Below are 19,834 nucleotides of genomic sequence, written 5' to 3' on the forward strand. Positions count from 1 at the left end.
ACTTTCCCTTCTCTCCCGGCTGCAGCCTTCCCCGCAGGTGCCCAGGAGGCCTCCCCGGGGCGCTCTGGAGTCTGACCCATGACAGATGTCTGTCATTCTGCGGGGAGTGGGGCAGGGTGCGAGCTGGGCCTCCAGGGAGAGCAGGTCTGGTTGGGAGATGAGCTGAGGCTGGTTTGCTGATTCCTAGCTGAGGTTCCAGCAACCTCAGAACAAATGAGCCACCTGGGTGGGTGTGGGGGGGGGGGGGAGAGTTCCCCACCTCCCGGAGGAGACTGATGGGCGGGGTCTCAACCAGGGGCGGGCTCAGGGCGCACCTGTGGGAGGCGGCTCTCCTCGTCCAGGAGGGAGATGATGCTCAGGGGCTTCAGGGCCAGCAGGTCCAGGGTGGGCCGGTTGTCCGTGTAGCCCACGAAGTCCCAGGCGACGCCCTCGGAGCGGTACTCCTCCTGCTCCAGGGCGAACACGTGCTGCACGAAGAACTGCTGCAGGTGCTCGTTGGCGAAGTTGATGCAGAGCTGCTCGAAGCTGCGGGGGGGGGTGGGGGGAGGGCGTCGGCTCTGCCCTGCAGCCACGTGAGCACACTCACCAGTGTTTGCACAGAGCTCACGCGTGCGTGCGCCACACGCACATCCCCTTCCCAGGGAGCTGTGTGCATGGGCACACCCGCCCCTCTCCGCTCCGCCCGCCATCTCACCTCCTCGCTCGGTGGCCAACAAACCAACAGAAAGGAGCCGCGCTGAAGGCATGCCACCCACCCTGCCTCGGCTCCTTACCGCCTCCAGGGCCTCTGTGCCAGGCCTGCCCACCGACAGGGAAATGATCCCGGGAACCGTGTAACAGCCCGGCCCCGTGGCAAGGGCCGTGGCGTGAGAGGAGCTTCTGCAGACTCAGGAGTGGCTGCTGGGCTCCTCTGCATCCAGCAGACTGCTCCTGCCCCCGCCCGCCCGCCCCCCTCCCCCCCGCCCCCCCCCCCGCCCCAGGCCAGTCAGCAAACAGGAGTCATGCTGACCCCTCCGCCCACCTCCTCCCCATTCCAATCCAGCTGGGCACGCTCTGCCCTGCAAGTGCCTGACTCTTCCCTGCTTCCCAGTGACACAGGCCACCTCCCCTGCTCCAGGGAGCACCCCACGGTCCTCCTGTACCTGCCCCTGGCCCCTCGGCCCTTTTGGGCTCGCTATGGAGGGAGCTTTCTGACCTGCAGGCCCCAGCTCACCCCGCCCCAGGCGGGAAGCCTGCCTCTGCCCCAGGATGGCCCCGGGCCTGCCGCTCTGCTCTCCACGGCTGCTTCCCCATCTCGTCGAGTCCTCACACGTTAGCGGCCGCTCCTCTCCTGCCTCCTGCCCAGGCCAAAGGCGGGCCTTCCTGCCTCAGGATGGCTGCCAATCAGTGCCAAAGCTCATCGTGCCTGGACTGGCTGTTCCCCATCTGCTGGCCCGGGACGGGAGGGCACAGGTGGGCATGTGCCCACTCCCCACACCTTGCTCAGCGGGCTCTGTGGGCACTGCGGGGGCATGGCTGAGCGACCGCAGCCCTGCCACAAACCCCGTGGCCCCTCCGGGAGGGCTCCTGGCGTCAACGGCCTGACCCCCACAACCCACGAATGCTCCCGACAATTTCCCATGCTTGGTCTGCCCTCTGTTCCCTTGAGGACAGAAACCAACGGCCTGGCCACCTCCCGGCTGACTGTGCCCTAGAGCTCCCATCACCCGGCGGTTCTGCCAGCCGTGCCCACGCTGCTGCCCGCACAGCCGCCAGAGCGGCCACGCAGGGGCTCGCACGGAGACTGGCTCATCAGGGGGCCCCCAGGCTCCCGTGGAGATGGGCCGGGCAGGGCATGTGAAGGCCGGGCCAGCCCTGCCTGCTCTGACCCCCGAGGCCCCACTGCGTGGGCCCAGTCCGGAGCCATCCCCAGCCCGGGATGAGCCAGGCTCCCTGAGAAGCTACTAGCAGATTGCATACAGGCGCTTCACGCTCGCTCCAGCACTCACTTTCCTCACTGACTGCCTGCCATCAGCTGTCCCAGGCTCCCCTGAGCCCAGCCCTCATCACTTCACTGCTGGGGGGCACACACCAATCAGCATGCTGGCTCTTCTTCAGACTCAATTCAGGGTTGCGGTCTGCCCTGCCTTTCGGCTGCCCAACTAAAACAACAGGGACGGCAACACCTTCCCCTTACCGAGCACCATAGGGCACCTGAAGGTGCCGGCCAGTCAATGACATTGACATTCTATTCACCCAAACACTAGCCTTAGCCCTAGCCCTAACCCTAACCCTAACTATAAAGCAAACCCTAAACCTAAACCCAACCCTAGCCTAAGCCCTAGCCCTAGCCATAATCCTAACAGTAACCCTAATCCTAACCTTAGCCCTATCCCAAGCATTAGCCCTAACCATAACCCTAACCCTAAAGCTAACCCTAAACCTAACCCTAACCCTTGCCCTAGCCCTAGCCCTCACCCAAACCCTAAACCTAGGCCTAGCCCTAACCCTAACCCTAACCCTAATCCTAGCATTAGTAGTAGCCATAACCCTAACCCTAGCCCTAGCCCTAACCCTAACCCTAGCCCTAGCCCTAACCCTAACCCTAACCCTAGCCCTAACCCTAAACCTAACCCTAATCCTAGGACAAGCCCTAACCCTAACCGTACACCTAGCCCAAGCCTTAGCCCTAACCCTAGCCCTAGCCCTAACACTAACCCCTAAACCTAGCCCTAACATTAACCATAATCCTAACCCTAAACCTAACCCTAACCCTAGCCCTAAAACTAGCCCTAACCCTAACCCTAACCCCTAAACCTAGCCCTAACTTTAACCCTAACCCTAACCCTAACCCTAGCCCTAAACCTAACCCTAACCCTAACCCTAGCCCTAGCCCCAACCCTAACCTTAGCCCTAGCCCTAACCCTAAACCTAGGCCTAGACCTAGCCCTAACCCTAGCCCTACCCCTAACCCTAATCCTAACCCTAGCCCTAACACTAACCATAGACCTAGCCCTAGCCTTAGCCCTAACCCTAACCCTAACCCTAATCATAGCCCTAAACGAAATCCTAGCCCTAACCTTAACTATAACCATAAACCTGAACCCTAAACCTAAACTTAACCCCAGCCCTACCCCTAACCTTAACCCTAACCCTAAACCTAACCCCAGCACTAGCCCTAAACTTAACCCTAACACTAGCACTAAACCTAGCCCAAACCTTAACACTAGCCATAACCCTAACCCTAACCCTAGCACTAACTTTATCAATAAGCATAAACTTTAACCCTCACCCTAACCCCAGCCCTAGCCCTAGCCCTAATCCTAGCCCTAACTTTAACCCAAACCCTAGCCCTAACCCTAACCTTAGCCCTAAGCCTAAACTTAACCCTAACCCTAGCCTTAAACCTAACCCTAACCCTAGGCCTAGCCCTAACCCTAACCATAACCCTAACCCTAGGCCTAGCCCTAACCCTAACCATAATCCTAGCCCTAGCCCTAGCCCTAGCCCTAACCTTACCCTAGCACTAGCCCTAACCCTAACCCAAGCCCTACCCTTAACACTAATCCTAGGCCTAGCCCTGGCCCTAACCCTAGTCCTAGCCCTAACACTAACCCCTAAACCTAGCCCTAATATTAACCATAATCTTAACCCTAACCTTAAACCTAACCCTAGCCCTAACCCTAAGCCCAACCCAAACCGTAATCATAACCCTAGCACTAACCCTAATCCTAACCCTAAACCTGGCCCTAAACCTAGCCCTATTGCTAGCCCTAATCCTAACCCTAACCCTAAACGTAACCATAGCCCTAACTTTAACCCTAACCGTAACCCTAACCCTAAACCTAACCCCTAACCCTAGCCCTAACTTTAACCCTAACCATAACCCTAACCCTAGCCCTAATCCTAACCCTAACCCTAATCCTAACCCTAGCCCTAACACTAACCATAGACCTAGCCCTAGCCTTAGCCCTAACCCTAGGCTTAGCCCTAACACTAACCCTAACCCTAGCCCTAGCCCTAACACTAACCATAGACCTAGCCCTAGCCTTAGCCCTAACCCTAGGCTTAGCCCTAACACTAACCCTAACCCTAGCCCTAGCCCTAACACTAACCCCTAAACCTAGCCATAAAATTAAACATAATCCTATCCCTAGCCCTAATCCTAACTGTAGCCCTAACCCTAACCCTAGCCCCAACCCTAACCCTAGCCCAAAACCTAACCCTAGCCTTAAACCAAACCGTAATCATAACCTTAACCATAACCCTAGCCCTAGCCTTAAAACTAACCATAACCCTAACACTAGCCCGAGCCCTAACCCTAGCCCAAACCCTAACACTAGCCCTAACCCTAACCCTAACCTTAACAATAACCATAAACCTTAACCCTAACCCTAACCCCAGCCCTAGCCCTAACCCAAGCCCTAACTCAAACCCTAAACCTAACCTTAACCCTAGCCCTAACCCTAACCCTAGCCCTAACACTAGTCCTAGTCTTAACCCTAACCCTAACCCTAGCCCTAGCCCTAACCCTAACCCTAGCCCTAGCCCTAGCCCTAGCCCTAACCCTAACCCTAGCCCTAGCCCTAGCCCTAGCCCTAACCCTAACCCTAGCCCTAGCCCTAACCCTAGCCCTAGCCCTAGCCCTAACCCTAACCCTAGCCCTAGCCCTAGCCCTAGCCCTAACCCTAACCCTAGCCCTAGCCCTAACCCTAGCCCTAGCCCTAGCCCTAGCCCTAACCCTAACCCTAGCCCTAGCCCTAGCCCTAGCCCTAACCCTAACCCTAGCCCTAGCCCTAGCCCTAGCCCTAGCCCTAACCCTAACCCTAGCCCTAGCCCTAGCCCTAACCCTAACCCTAACCCTAGCCCTAGCCCTAGCCCTAACCCTAACCCTAGCCCTAGCCCTAACCCTAACCCTAGCCCTAACCCTAGCCTTAGCCCTAACCCCCCTGATAATTCACTCTGATTCATGAGGAGAGCAGATGGCCCCAGAGGGGTGACAGCTGTCTGGCTCTCAGGTGCTCTCGCTCTGTGCCTCCTGTGGATGTGCTGGGTGCCCTGGGCACGCACAGACCAGCTTCCTGCAGGAAGACTCGCCCGCCCCGGGCTCACCCTGCCCGGCGTTGGGAGTGGGAGCCCAGCGGGGAGGACAGGCTACCCCTCGCCTGGTCAGTGAGGAGCTGGGCTTATCTTCCGTTTCCTGGAGCAGGCGAAGAGACCTTCATACCTATTGTTCTGGAAGTTTTCAAAGCCAAATATGTCCAGGAGGCCGATGGCCCTGCGCACAGGTCTCGGGTCCTGGGCGGGGGGAGTGAAAATCGCAGCGTTGATCTTCTTGACTATCCACAGGAAGAGGTGCCCGTAGATGCCCTGAGGAGACACGGTGCACCATGGGCTGTGGGCCCAGGAGGAAGGCTGCCCTCAGACCCACCGAAGGGCATCGTCCCCGCTGTACAGGCGAGAAGCCCAGCCAGGGAGGCGAGGAGGCCGGTCACCAGGCAGGGAGGCAGAGCCGGGGCTGGCCAGGGGCACACTGCCTGGCCCACACCTCCCACGCTCCGCACCTTGCCCAGGGCGTCCCTGCGGTCTGCAGCCTGCGCGGTGCTCAGCGGCCTGGCCACCAGTTCCCCGCGGATGGCGATGGCGTGCTTGAGCAGACAGTCCCGGAGCGCCTGCTGTGGCACCTGGAAGGAGGGGGGCAGCTGACGGGCAGCGCTGCTCCGCGTTCTGACCTGCTGTGCCAGGTCGGCCCTCTCATGACCAACACGTGTGCCCCAGGCCTGAGGGAGGGCGATGCCTGTGACCAGGGCCAGGCCAGGGGGACCAGGGTCGCATCCTGGGAGGGCGGCTGAGGATCAGTCTGAGCGCTGGGGTCAGAGCATTCGGGTGCACCAGCTGGGCTGACCAGCCCTGCCTCCCTCCCTCCCTTCCTTCCTTTCTCCCTCCCTGCCTCCCTCTCTTCCTGCCTCCTTCCCTCCCTCCCTCCTTCCCTCTCTTCCTGCCTCCCTCCCTCCCTCCCTCCCTGCCTCTCTCCCTCCCTTCTTTTCTCCCTTCCTTCCTCCCTCCCTCCTGCCCTCCCTTCCCTTCTTTTTTCTCTTCTTCTGATTCTATTATTTTCCATCGGAACAGTCAATGCGGGGAGGCGTGGTGGCATTCCCTGCCCGTGAGGGCTGCCTCCTGAAGTGAGGCTATTTCTCAGGGTCTGCGGAGGCTAATGGTGTGAGCACACCCCCCTTTCCAGAACAACAAGCCCCCCTTTCCAGAGCAGCAGCCCTGGGACGAGGCTGTGGGCAGGTGCATTCGATGGGAGCTGGGGAAGATCCAGGGGTTTGGGGGGTGGAGATTGAGCCATCGTGCTGCTGCGTGGCTGACGGTTAGCTCACACTGCTTCCCTCTGGCTCCCGCCCAGGCCTGATGGCAGAAGGTGCCGGGGCTGAGCTGAGAGCCGGGGAAGGGTTATGAGAATCAGGGTCAGGGGTCTGTCAGCTGACCCTGGGAGCTGGCAGACACCAGGCCAGGCTACCTCCAGGAACGTCGCCACAGCGGGGAAGGCTGGCGTCTCCATCACATCGGAGGAATCCAGGTTCTCAAAGACGGCAGCTGCAGGGAGAAGGGTGACCGCTGAGTGGCAGAGCAGCCTAAGTGCAGGATGAGGCCCAGGGCCCCAGGCACTGCCTCCTGGGTGTTGCCAGGGGCCAGTGCCCCGAGGTCACGCTTCCCGCTCTGCTCCTCGGATCAGGGCCTGGGCCAACGGGAAGGATGGAGAAATCCGGGTTTGTTTGGGGAGAATCGGGTGGGCAGGGCGGGCCTGCGGGGGTGCAGAGGGGTCTGTGAAGGAGGAGATGAGTCATTGGCCCTTAGCTCACTGCTGTGCCAGCGCTCAGGGAGCAGGCCTCCCCCTCAAGTTCCTCCGCTTTGAGTCAGCCCGACCTGAGGGCTCTAGGACTGGGGAGGAGGGAGCACTGCCTGTGTGTGTGTGTGTGTGTGTGTGTGTGTGTGTGTGTGTTTTAACTTTAAAAAATTGCACAATTGTCCTGGCCAGTCTGGCTCAGTGGGTAGAGCGTCCGTCCATGGACTGAAGGGCCCTGGGTTCGAATTCCAGTCCAGGGCATGTACTTCAGTTGCAGGCATGCTCCCAGCCCTGGTCGGGGCGCATGCAGGAGGCAATCAATTGATGTGTCTCTCTCACATCTGATGTTTCTCTCTGTCTCTCCCCTCCCTTCCACTCTCTTTAAAAATCAATGGAAAAATATCCTCGGGTGAGGATTAACCATAAACAAACACACGCACTGTAGAACAAAGCAGTTACAGAAGTGCGAACCCACAGGCATGTTGCAGTGAATAAGCGAGTCACCCGTGCGGCCATTGCAGTGACAGCCCTGCCAGGCGGGTCCTTCCTGCGCAGGCCTTCTCTCCCAGAGGCCACCGCTCTCCGGCCCCTGGACCGTGCCTCGCCCCCGCCCCTCCCCGCCCCACTCTGTGACCAGATCGTGTCCCTGAGCAGCATCTAGCTTGACCGGCCGGAAGGTCTGTGTGCGGTGACGTGAAGGCCTGCTCTTCGCGCCCGCTCCGTCTCCTCGGCGTCACATTTAAACGCCGCCGTGTCGCTGCCCGCGGGCGGCAGGCACCCCGCACTGGAGAAGGCCCCGTGTGGTCGCAAGTCGCAGGGCGGCCGGCAGAGCTCCTTCCAGGGTGCGAGGCCGTGGCCCAAGGTCCTGTTTCCCACGTGGATGCCCAATTGCTCCTGACATTCACGGAAAAGCCTGTCCTTTCCCACTGCTCTGTGAACTGGTGTGTCATGAGCTCTGAGCCGGCCACAACCTCTTCAATACGCCTCTGCCCATTCCTTTTCTTTTCTAATTTTTAACAATTCTTTATTGCTGGGAGTATTACATATGTCCCCCCGCCCCCGCCCTAGGCCTTCAGCACCCTATTGTCTGTGTCCCTATATGCATAGAAGGTCTTTGGGTGCTCACCTCCCCGCCTTCCCTCCGAGATGCCTCACTCTGCCTCCTTAGGACTCCCGCTCAGCCCCGCTGCTCTCTGCACCTCTGCGCGGGGCTCCCGCTCAGCCCCGCTGCTCTCTGCACCTCTGTGCGGGGGCTCCCGCTCAGCCCCGCTGCTCTCTGCACCTCTGCGCGGGGCTCCCGCTCAGCCCCGCTGCTCTCTGCACCTCTGTGCGGGGGCTCGGAGCCAGCGTCCAGGCCACTTTCATCCCAGACCACCCGGTCTCACTAACTGGTCTGCGAGTCCTGCCTGGCTGTTTACTCTGCTCTCCCCGCACCTGAGGGGGAGCTCTTTGGGGTGCCAGCTAAGCGTGGGGGCTGATGGATCGAGTCTTCATCTCTGAAGTGCCCTAATCTTCAACATCTTTTCCCGAACCCCACAGGCCTCCAGAATTATAGCTGAAACTTCGAAGTATTTTCCGGACAGGGTTAGCCCACGTGACTTTGGCGGGCTCTGCAGGCGAGAGCCTGGGGAGGGTCTTTCTCTCCGTCCCCTGCACCCCTCTTCTTCCCTGCGTCTGAGGGCCCATTACCTGTGAACTCCACGTTCCCCAGGTGGAGAATGGCTGCCAGCAGCTTGCTGAGGTCCCAGTGCTCAGCATCGGAGAACGTGAGGATCTTCAATGCGGAGCGCACGTGGGCGTAGTCCTTGGCATCGTCCAGGCCCTCGCAGGAGGTACAGTTCCCCTGCAGAACGGGGCAGCTCAGCTTCTGGTAGGGGCCACCCCACACCCTTCCTTCATGCAGGGCCAACAAGGCGAGAAGCCTTGAGGACAGCCACCCGCCCTGGAGTGACACTCCCTCCGGGGCCACGGGGAGGCCAAGCCCCGAAACACACCAGTCCCTCCAGAGGCAGAACCAGAGACGCAGACAGCGAGGCAGGGCAGACTCCTGACCCCCCCCCCCCGGGGAATGCCCTGCGGCCACGTAACGGACACGGTGCCAGGCTCTCTGTGTGCCAGGCTCTCTGTGTGCCAGGCTCTGTGCCGCTGCCCGGAACTCAGGAGCCCAGAACCGACCCTGCCTGTGCTGTGCCAGAGGCGGACGGGCAGGAGGCAGACGGCTGTCTCCCCGGTGCCAAGAGCGGGCAGGTGGTGCCTGTGCCCCGGCGAGTGCGGCGAGCCCCCAGGAGAGGCTCTGGCTGCCCCAGGGGCTGAGCTGCAAGGGGGCTCAGGGGAGAGGGAGGTGGCAGGCAGGAGCCAGGACCACAAGGCGGGGGGGTTGGTGGTGAAGGGGGAGGTCCCAGGATCGTGGGATTCGGAGGGACTTGGAAACATGCTACTGGGATGTGGCCTCAGACTGGCCTGGGGGAGGTCTGCAGGGTGAGTGACTGAGCAGGCCTCACGCCTGCAGAGAGCGGTGGGGGGGGGGGGGGGGGGTACACTAGGTAGTGGAGGGGCCCAGGCAAGAGCTGAAGGCCAGGGCAGTGCCTGAGGGGCTGCCGGAGAGGGTGTGGGAGATGGGATGCCGCCTGAACCAGTGCAAGCTGGCTGCTCTCCTGGGGTTCATGGTCTAGGGAGTGCCACTGGGGTGCGATGGGGGGAGGGGGTGTGAAGACAACTGCCTGCTGGGTGATCAGCCTTTTTGCTCATTGGTTCCATAGGAAGGTGAGCCGGTGGGGCAGGACCATCAGTTGGGCAGGGGGGGAGGGGGGGGAAGAAAGCCTCGGGCAAGGGTAGGTCTCTGATGGTCTGGAAGGGGAAACCAGCCTCAGGAAGCTGTGGAGGGGGCTGAGTTCAGCCTAAAGCAAAGGTGGGACGAGACCCACCCGACAGCCCTCCTTCTTCCTCCTCTGGGGCCTGAGGGGCCCGAGGGGCGGGAGGGGGGCAGGGGTGGGGGATGGAGCAAGGAGAGTGGGGTGGGGCAGGGGCGGAGCAAGGAGGAGAGTGGGCGGGGTGGGGGCGGAGCAAGGAGGAGAGGGGGCGGAGCAAGGAGGAGAGGGGGCGGAGCAAGGAGGAGAGGGGGCGGGGTGGGGGCGGAGCAAGGAGGAGAGGGGGCGGGGCGGGGGCGGAGCAAGGAGGAGAGTGGGCGGGGTGGGGGCGGAGCAAGGAGGAGAGGGGGCGGAGCAAGGAGGAGAGGGGGCGGAGCAAGGAGGAGAGGGGGCGGGGCCTCACCGAGGTCAGGTAGCGGTACTCCGAGGGCGAGCCCAGGTGCAGCAGCCCCCTCTCCTCCGGGCGCATGCCCAGGAGCATGCAGTAGAAGATGTGGAAGTTCCGCTCCTGCGGGGCCTGGGGGGAAGGCGGTCCCCTGAAGTGGCAGTGCCTCCGGAGGTCGTCCCGCCTGCCTGGCGGCTGCTCCGTGGCCTCTCAGCCCGGTGGGCTCCCTTCACCGAGGCACAGCGGGCCTGCTGGCTGCGCTCATCCTGGGCCCCGAGGCCGGCGCTCCTGCAGCCCTGCCCAAAGACCGCCCAGCCCGCCGCGAACCCGCCCTCCGGCACGTCCCCAAGCCCTGAAGTGGTAGGCCGGGGCGTGACCTCCGGGTACAGCCCTCAGCGACTGACCACGCCTCAGCATCAATTCCAGTAAAGGGTGCCAGCGAATGAGAACATTATGTGGATGGAAAATTCAGAGCAAAACGTCCTGCATTCCTTGTCTTTGAACACTGGGCAAGGACCATTGTTATTCAACCACAGCCCGATGCACAAAATGCGTGCAAGACTAGGCCCTTGTGGCCCCACCCCCTGCCCACTGGTGGTTCTGGAAGGCTGTTCCACCATCCAGTCTAATTAGCATATTAGCTCTTTATTATATAGGATTCTAGGGATCCTTGGCCCGTCTTAGGGTAGGACCAGGGTTCCAGGGCAGCAACTAAGACCTATGGGGCGCTGAGGAGGTCCCTGGGGAGAGAGTGATGGAAGGAGACCCCTCCTGGAAGCCTCCCAAATCCTGAATCCCCATTTGGGGCACATAGAGATTCCCTCACCTGCCGGCAGACCCGGGACTTCTCCAGGAGAAACTGCTCGATGCGTGCACTTTCGATGACCCCACTGGGATTGAAGTAGATGTCAATGTACTTCCCGAAGCGGCTTGAGTTGTCGTTTCGGATTGTCTTGGCGTTTCCAAAGGCTAAGGGCCAGAGGATGGTGCCCATGATGGGAGCAGAGAAGAGAAAACAAACTTTTTAGCAGGGTCATCTGGGAGGGCTTCTCAGAGGAGGTGGCGAACCCAGAATTGAAAACTAGGTAGGACTGCACTGGATAGTGGCGGCACCGCAGCTATGCTCAGAGGAAGGCGAAGTGCAGGTGCAGATCTGGAGGTCAGAACGCATGGAGTGTGCTTGCGAGTGGGAGATTTGGCTGGAGCACAGGATCCAGGAGGAAGGCAGTGGGAGAGAGAAAGCACTCACTAGTAGATGGGCTTAGCACAGAGCCTTGAATGCCAGGCTTACTCAGACTTGCTTCCTCTGAGCCCCAGCATTGGGGATTTTGGGGGACCCAGACACATATGGGGAGGAACTGAACTGTCTGCCATCGGGGAAGGAACTCAGGGGTGGCTTTTTCCCAGAGGGGGGTGCTTGCAGGGGTCATTGTTCCTGTGCTGGGACCTCCCCTGTCCCAGAGCTGACTGGCAGCCATATCTGAGTCTCCATCAGCCTGGAGCACACTGTTTGTTCTGCCCTAGGGATTCCCTGAGATCCTGCCCCATCCAATTTGCAGCCACCCCCCGCCCCTCGACCCGCAACCTGTTTGCAGCAGCTTTTCCATATGAATGGCCTGTTCTGGCTCAGGCTTCAGACTTTGCTAAAATATCTCAAGCAAGCTGCAGCTGGTGTCAGTGTACTCCAATCCTATAAATAAAAGACCCAAGACCCAGCACTAGCACCAGCCTGCATTGCTTCACAGCTGGGCCTCACCTGGGCACCACCAAGCCCAATACAAATAGCAAATAGCAGCCATCTGCAGATCCCTCTGCAGCTCCTGCCAGGTGGCCCCAGTCAGTGGCTGACTTTGCACCTCTCTGGAGGCACTAGAGCCAGTGCACCTGGTAGACAGCTTCAGACCACAGCAGATTACAACTCCACACGTCCAAAAGCAACACACTCAAGGGACAGACTCAGTGAGCACCAAAGCCCACTGAAGCAAGTCCTGCCCCATAAGGATGTCTCCTGCGCAACAGATCTTCCAGTGTAGACACAGCTGGTCCTCACCGCCAATTGGCCTGGAGGTTAACTCCTCCCAGAGATGCCAACAGCGATCAAGGCTCAACTACAACACTGTGCACACATCCCACACGGGTGCACCCAGAGTGCCCAGCTCAGGTGACTGGGGAGGCTGAGCCACTGGGCCCTACAGGACACCTACTACCCAAGGCCACTCTACCAATTCCAGGAGACATAGCAGCCCTGCCTAATACATAGAAACAAACACAGGGAAGCAGCCAAAATGTGGAGACAAAGAAACATGTTACAAATGACGGAATGGAACCAAGCAAACTACTGGATACAGAGCTCAAAACCATGGTAATAAGATTACTCAAGGGTCTTTATGAGACTTTTAAGGATCTTAGTGAGAATGTCAAAGACATGAAAAAGGACCAGTCAGAAATTAAGCATACACTAACTGAAATAAAGAATAATTTAGCCCGAGCTGGTTTGGCTCAGTGGATAGAGTGTCAGCCTGCAGACTGAAAGGTTCAGGGTTTGATTCCTGTCAAGGGCACATGCCCAGGTTGTGGGCTCCATCCCCAGTAGGGGGCATTCAGGAGGCAGCCAATTAGTGATTCTCTTCATCATTGATGTTTCTATCTCTCTCTCCCTCTCCCTCCCTCTCTGAAATCAATAAAAATATATTTTTTAAAAAGAATAATTTACAGGGATTCAACAGTGGAGTAGAGGAGTCTGAGAATCAAATCAATGATTTGGAATATGAGGAAGCAAAAATCACCCAATCAGAAGAGCAAAAAGAAAAAAGAATTTAAAATATGAAAATAGTGTAAGAAGCCTCTGGGACAACTTCAAGTGTACAAATATCTGAATTATGGGGGTGCCAGAAGAAGAGAGAGAGCAAGATATTGAAAACCTATTTGAAGAAATAATAACAGAAAACTTCCCCACCTGGTGAAAGAAATAGACTTACAAGTCCAGGAAGTGCAGAGAACCCCAAACAAGAGGAATCCAAAGAGGACCACACCAAGACACATCATAATTAAAATGCCAAGGACAAAAGACAAAGAGAGAATCTTAAAAGCAGCAAGAGAAAAACAGTTAATTACCTACAAGGGAGCACCCATACGACTGTCAGCTGATTTCTCAACAGAAACTATGCAGGCCAGACGGGAGTGGCAAGAAATATTCAAAGTGATGAAGAGCCTACAACCAAAATTACTCTACCCAGCAAAGCTCTCATTCAGAATTGAAGGCCAGATAAAGAGCTTCATAGACAAGAAAAAGCTAAAGGAGTTCATCACTACCAAACCAGTATTACATGAAATGATGAAGGGCATTCTTTAAGAAGAGGAAGGAGAAGAAGGAGAAGAAGAAAAGATAAAAAATATGAACAATAAAATGCCAATAAATACATATCTATCAACAATTGAATCTAAAAATAAAAATAAATGAACAAGGAATCTAATGAACAAAGTAAACTGGTGAATAAAATAGAATCAGAGGCATGGAAACATGGAACAGACTGACAAATGTCAGAGGGAAGCGGCGGGGAGGGGGGTGTTCAGGAAGTGATTAACCAAAGACCTTATATGCATGTAGGCATTACCTATGGACACAGACAACAGGGTGGTGAAGGACTGGGGCGGGGCAGGTGGAGGGGGGCAATGGAGAAAAAACTGAGGGACATTTGTAATACTCTCAACAAAGAATTTTTAAAAAATAGATTTAAAAAAATAGAGAATCCAGAAATAGATCCAGTGTATGATCAATTGATTTTAGATAAAAGTGCAAAAGCAATTTAATGGAAAAGGAATAGTCTTGTCAACAAATGGAGCTGAAATGATTGGCTAGCCATAGGAAAAGAAGGAAAGAACTAAAGGAGGGAGAGAGGAAGGAAAGAAAAGAGAAAGAGTCCTAACCAGTTTGGCTCAGTGGATAGAGTGTCGGCCTGCGGACTCAAGGGTCCCAGGTTCGATTCCAGTCAAGGGCATGTACCTTGGTTGTGGGCACATCCCCAGTGGGGAGTGTGCAGGAGGCAGCTGATTGATGTTTCTCTCTCATCGACGCTTCTAACTCTCTATCCCTTTCCCTTTCTCTCTGTAAAAAATCAATAAAATATATTTTTTTTAAAAAAAAGAAAAGAGAAAGACTCAACCTGTACCTTGCACCCCAGAAAAAATAACATAAAATGAATCATATACCTGAATGTAAAACTTAGAATTACACAACATCTAAAAGAAAACATAAAATAAAATCTCGGTTAGGCCAAGATTTCCTAGATATAACACCAAAAGCATAATCAATAAAAGAAAAAAAAGGTAAGTTGTATCTTATCAAAATCTAAAATGTCTACCCTACAAAAACGCTGTTAAGAGAATGAAGGGACAAACCACAGACGGGGAAGGGGGAGAGGGGAGGAGGGAGGGGGAAAGGGAGGGGAGGGGTGGGGGGAGGGAGTCGCATATTTGCAGAACACCTAAGGTATCTTATAATGGACTTGTATCCAGACACATGACTAACTCTTACAAATCATAAACAAGGAATTAACTAAGTCACAAAGTAGTCCAAACATCTGAACTGACACTTGGCCAGAGAAGCTGCACAGATGGGAAGTGAGCAGGAGAAAAGCGAGCGGCTGTTCGCACACTGGAGTGAGTGAGAGGCGGTGCGAAGACAGCCCGACAGCACCCTGTGCCCACCAGCCGTGGGCAGTTCCTGACAAAGTTAAAGTGCTCATTTACCATCCCACAATTTTACACCTGCATGTTTATTGGAGAGAAAAACATGTGTTTACACAAAAACCTGTATGCAGCTACTGGCGGGGCTTTATTCACAAACACTAAAAACTACACACAACCCAGAGGTCCTTGGCTTGAGCGAGCTGTGGCAGCGCCATGCGAAGGAGCAAGAGGAATGACTCGTAATGCAACAACATGAGAAAGCCAACTCGTTATGCCACGAAAGCAACCAGACCCAAAGGGCTGCAAACTGTAGGATTTTAACTGCATGGCCTCTGAAAAAGGTAAAACTGCAGGGAAAAGCACAAATCAGTGGTTTCCATGGGCCGGGGCTGGGAATAGAGTTAACTACAAAGGGGCCTGAGGGAAGTTTGGGGGCTGAGGGGGCATTCTACATCATGATTATGATGGGGGTTATATGACTTGTATGAGTTTGTCAAAACTCATAAAACTGTATGTCGCAAAGGTGACTATCTACTGTATGTAAACCACACCTCAATGACAAAGAAAAAGGGCATCTCTTGGCCAGTGGCTGACAGCCTAGGGGTTGAGGTCGCCTGCTCCCAGCCACCCCACCAGAGACGGAGTGAGGGCCCGGGCAGGACTCATGCTCTGGCATTGATGCAGAGCTCTATGGGGTGGGCCAGCCCTCAGGCTGAGGGGCCCGGGCAGGACTCATGCTCTGGCATTGATGCAGAGCTCCATGGGGTGGGCCAGCCCTCAGGCCTGCACTGCAGAGTCCATCCTGCCCTTTGCTCGCTCAAGGGTCCTGCCGGCACCGGTCCGGAGGCGTGTCCTGGCCCCTGCTTCTTCCCTCCCTGAACCTCTGCAGGCCTAGCCCGGCTGGTGACTGCTTCCGATGGCCCGAACTCAATACCCAGCACGGCCCAAGCTCATTTCATCTCGGACCCCTTTTGGAAGAAGGCGTGTTCGATCCTGTGGAAAGCACACTGCCTCGAAGCTTCTACATCATCAGCTCTCCGCTTCGTGCTTCCTCGAGGCCCCACACTCGCACCCACCGCAGTCTTTCGTGTCCTGGGGAGTTCTCAGAAGTCGCTGAAAGTGGGTGCCCCTCTGTCCTTCCCAGGGCCTCTGGCCGAAGCTCCTCTACAGGGAGGCCGGCGGCGGGGGGTGGGGGAGAGCGTCTGCTCACCCTCCAGGATGGGGTTGGCCTCCAGCACCTGCTGCTCGATCCAGGAGTGCTGGCCGCTGACCGTGGCCAGGAACTGCAGGACGAGCTTGGTGGTCTCCGTCTTCCCGGCCCCGGACTCGCCACTGCAGACGGAGAAGGGCTTAGTCGATAGAAAAGGAGATTTTCTGCCCCTCAACTCTCTGCCTGCGCCCCCCCCCCCCGACACCACACACACACACACACAGGCCTGCTTCCTGGGACGGCCTGAACAGACACCTCTCTCCCCAGGCGAGGCCCACAGGCCCTCGGGCCGGGTGCAGACATCCATGCTGTGTGGTTACCGGGAGCCCTGTGGGCTGCCCCATGCGGTTCCAGGGTCATGGGCACAGCAATTTTTTTCCTGAGAATATTTTCCTGAATTTTTCTAAACTTTTCATAGTGAATATATATTAATTTTATGGTGGTGAGAAATGAAAATTAGTTTTTAAAATTACTGAGGACATTTAATTAAGTTAGAAAATATACTGTGTCCTTGGTTGTGGGCACATCCCCAGTAGGGGGTGTGCAGGAGGCGGCTGATGGATGTTTCTCTCTCATCGATGTTTCTAACTCTCTATCCCTCTCCCTCCTCTCTGTAAAAAATCAATAAAAATTTTTTTTTAGAAAAAGAAAATATACTGAGTCTGGCACATTGCAAACACTCAGATTTGTAATGATTAATATTACTGCTATTGCTGAGGCTTAGATGTTACTTTTGTGTAAACTATTCTTTGTCATGGACATGGCAGGCATTACAAAGGGAGGCAGCAGGGGGCACTGTCTTGCTAGTAGCAGCAGGCCCCGGGGCACACTTGCAGGCCACCTGGGCCCGGTCAGGGTCTGCCCTGTCTCGCGACCCCAGGGGCCCTGGACTGGACAGTTTGCACGATGAATTCCCACTCCCATTTCCGGCTTCATCTCTTGGCCAATTTTGTTTCCCCTCTTGTACAATTTTGAAGTGAATCCCAGACAAATATTGTTTCATCTGAAAATGTTGATTTTTAAAAAAGTATTGCTATGCCAGTGAAGTAAGCCAGCTCCCGGAGCTCCGGCCAAATCAGGCAGAGCCCCTGCCTCTGGGGCAGGGGCAGGGGCAGGCACAGGGGCAGGGGCAGGCACAGGGGCAGGGGCAGGGGCAGGGGCAGGGGCAGGGGCAGGGGCAGGAGCAGGGGCAGGGGCAGGGGCAGGGGCAGGGGCAGGGGCAGGGGCAGGGGCAGGGGCAGGAGCAGGGGCAGGGGCAGGGGCAGGAGCAGGCGCAGGGGCAGGGGCAGGGGCAGGGGCAGGAGCAGGCACAGGGGCAGGGGCAGGGGCAGGGGCAGGGGCAGGAGCAGGGGCAAGGGCAGGGGCAGGAGCAGGCACAGGGGCAGGGGCAGGGGCAGGGGCAGGGGCAGGCACAGGGGCAGGGGCAGGGGCAGGGGCAGGGGCAGGAGCAGGCACAGGAGCAGGGGCAGGGGCAGGAGCAGGGGCAGGCACAGGAGCAGGGGCAGGGGCAGGGGCAGGGGCAGGCACAGGAGCAGGGGCAGGGGCAGGGGCAGGGTCAGGGGCAGGAGCAGGGGCAGGGGCAGGGGCAGGAGCAGGCACAGGGGCAGGGGCAGGGGCAGGGGCAGGCACAGGGGCAGGGGCAGGGGCAGGGGCAGGGGCAGGGGCAGGGGCAGGGGCAGGAGCAGGGGCAGGGGCAGGGGCAGGGGCAGGGGCAGGAGCAGGGTCAGGGGCAGGGGCAGGGTCAGGGGCAGGGGCAGGGGCAGGGTCAGGGGCAGGGGCAGGGGCAGGGGCAGGGGCAGGAGCAGGCACAGGGGCAGGGGCAGGGGCAGGGGCAGGGGCAGGGGCAGGGGCAGGGGCAGGCGCAGGGGCAGGGGCAGGGGCAGGGGCAGGGGCAGGCACAGGAGCAGGGGCAGGGGCAGGGGCAGGGGCAGGGGCAGGGGCAGGGGCAGGGGCAGGGGCAGGCACAGGAGCAGGGGCAGGGGCAGGGGCAGGGGCAGGCACAGGGGCAGGGGCACAGGGGCAGGGGCAGGGGCAGGCACAGGGGCAGGCACAGGGGCAGGGGCAGGGGCACAGGGGCAGGCACAGGGGCAGGGGCAGGAGCAGGGGCAGGGGCAGGGGCAGGGGCAGGGGCAGGGGCAGGCACAGGAGCAGGGGCAGGGGCAGGGGCAGGGGCAGGGGCAGGGGCAGGGGCAGGGGTAGGGGCAGGGGCAGGGGCAGGCACAGGAGCAGGGGCAGGGGCAGGGGCAGGGGCAGGGGCAGGGGCAGGGGCAGGGGCAGGGGCAGGGTCAGGGGCAGGCACAGGAGCAGGGGCAGGGGCAGGGGCAGGGGCAGGGGCAGGGGCAGGCACAGGAGCAGGGGCAGGGGCAGGGGCAGGCACAGGGGCAGGGGCAGGGGCAGGGGCAGGAGCAGGGGCAGGGGCAGGGGCAGGGGCAGGGGCAGGGGCAGGGTCAGGGGCAGGAGCAGGGACAGGGGCAGGGGCAGGGGCAGGGGCAGGAGCAGGGGCAGGGGCAGGGGCAGGGGCAGGGGCAGGCACAGGAGCAGGGGCAGGGGCAGGGGCAGGCGCAGGAGCAGGGGCAGGGGCAGGGGCAGGGGCAGGGGCAGGCACAGGAGCAGGGGCAGGGGCAGGGGCAGGGGCAGGAGCAGGGGCAGGGGCAGGGGCAGGGGCAGGGGCAGGAGCAGGGGCAGGGGCAGGGGCAGGGGCAGGGGCAGGCACAGGAGCAGGGGCAGGGGCAGGGGCAGGGGCAGGAGCAGGGGCAGGGGCAGGGGCAGGGGCAGGGGCAGGAGCAGGGGCAGGGGCAGGGGCAGGGGCAGGGGCAGGCACAGGAGCAGGGGCAGGGGCAGGGGCAGGCGCAGGAGCAGGAGCAGGAGCAGGAGCAGGGGCAGGGGCAGGCACAGGAGCAGGGGCAGGGGCAGGGGCAGGCGCAGGAGCAGGGGCAGGAGCAGGGGCAGGGGCAGGGGCAGGCGCAGGAGCAGGGGCAGGGGCAGGGGCAGGGGCAGGGGCAGGAGCAGGGGCAGGGGCAGGGGCAGGGGCAGGGGCAGGAGCAGGGGCAGGGGCAGGGGCAGGGGCAGGGGCAGGCACAGGAGCAGGGGCAGGGGCAGGGGCAGGCACAGGAGCAAGGACAGGGGCAGGGGCAGGCACAGGAGCAGGGGCAGGCACAGGAGCAGGGGCAGGGGCACGGGCAGGGGCAGGGGCAGGGGCAGGGGCAGGAGCAGGGGCAGGGGCAGGGGCAGGGGCAGGGGCAGGCACAGGAGCAGGGGCAGGGGCACGGGCAGGGGCAGGGGCAGGGGCAGGGGCAGGGGCAGGGGCAGGGGCAGGAGCAGGGGCAGGGGCAGGGGCAGGGGCAGGGGCAGGCACAGGGGCAGGGGCAGGGGCAGGCACAGGGGCAGGAGCAGGGGCAGGGGCAGGGGCAGGCACAGGGGCAGGAGCAGGGGCAGGGGCAGGGGCAGGGGCAGGGGCAGGGGCAGGGGCAGGCACAGGGGCAGGGGCAGGAGCAGGGGCAGGAGCAGGGGCAGGGGCAGGGGCAGGGGCAGGGGCAGGGGCAGGGGCAGGGGCAGGGGCAGGGGCAGGGGTGGGGGGGGGCAGGGTTGGGAGGTCCGGTGGTCCACCCTCTCCACAGGCACTGAGTCCTGGAGGTGAAGGGAGGCTAGGGGCAGAGTGGCAGAGCCTGAGCGAGGACAGAGGGAGACAGGCAGTGAGCCAGGACGAGTGGGACAGGGACACTGAGGCAGAGTGAACAACCCGCAGGCCAATGCACAGCAGACGCAGAACGCCCCTCCCTAGAGGTACATTGAGACCTCGGTTGTAGTTCAGCTCCAGATGCAGAAAAGCAGCAAAAGCGGGTGAGTGACAGCAG

The 19,834-nt window shown here is 59.3% G+C and overlaps 1 protein-coding gene across 2 annotated transcripts in view; it reads right to left on the reverse strand.

Moving 5' to 3' along the window:
* Positions 1 to 19,834, reverse strand: part of MYO7B (myosin VIIB) — a 75,521-nt gene that overhangs the window by 43,782 nt on the left and 11,905 nt on the right. For both annotated transcript variants that reach the window (XM_054723045.1, XM_054723044.1), the window contains exons 5-12: positions 15,981 to 16,102; positions 10,908 to 11,050; positions 10,100 to 10,213; positions 8,519 to 8,672; positions 6,503 to 6,579; positions 5,544 to 5,663; positions 5,207 to 5,349; positions 315 to 525 (exon numbers count right to left, since the gene is read on the reverse strand). In XM_054723045.1, the coding sequence (XP_054579020.1) occupies positions 315 to 525; positions 5,207 to 5,349; positions 5,544 to 5,663; positions 6,503 to 6,579; positions 8,519 to 8,672; positions 10,100 to 10,213; positions 10,908 to 11,050; positions 15,981 to 16,102 (1,084 nt within the window). The remainder of the gene's footprint in view (positions 1 to 314; positions 526 to 5,206; positions 5,350 to 5,543; positions 5,664 to 6,502; positions 6,580 to 8,518; positions 8,673 to 10,099; positions 10,214 to 10,907; positions 11,051 to 15,980; positions 16,103 to 19,834) is intronic.

Source organism: Eptesicus fuscus, chromosome 11 (genome assembly GCF_027574615.1).
Source record: "Eptesicus fuscus isolate TK198812 chromosome 11, DD_ASM_mEF_20220401, whole genome shotgun sequence".
NCBI lineage: Eukaryota > Metazoa > Chordata > Mammalia > Chiroptera > Vespertilionidae > Eptesicus > Eptesicus fuscus.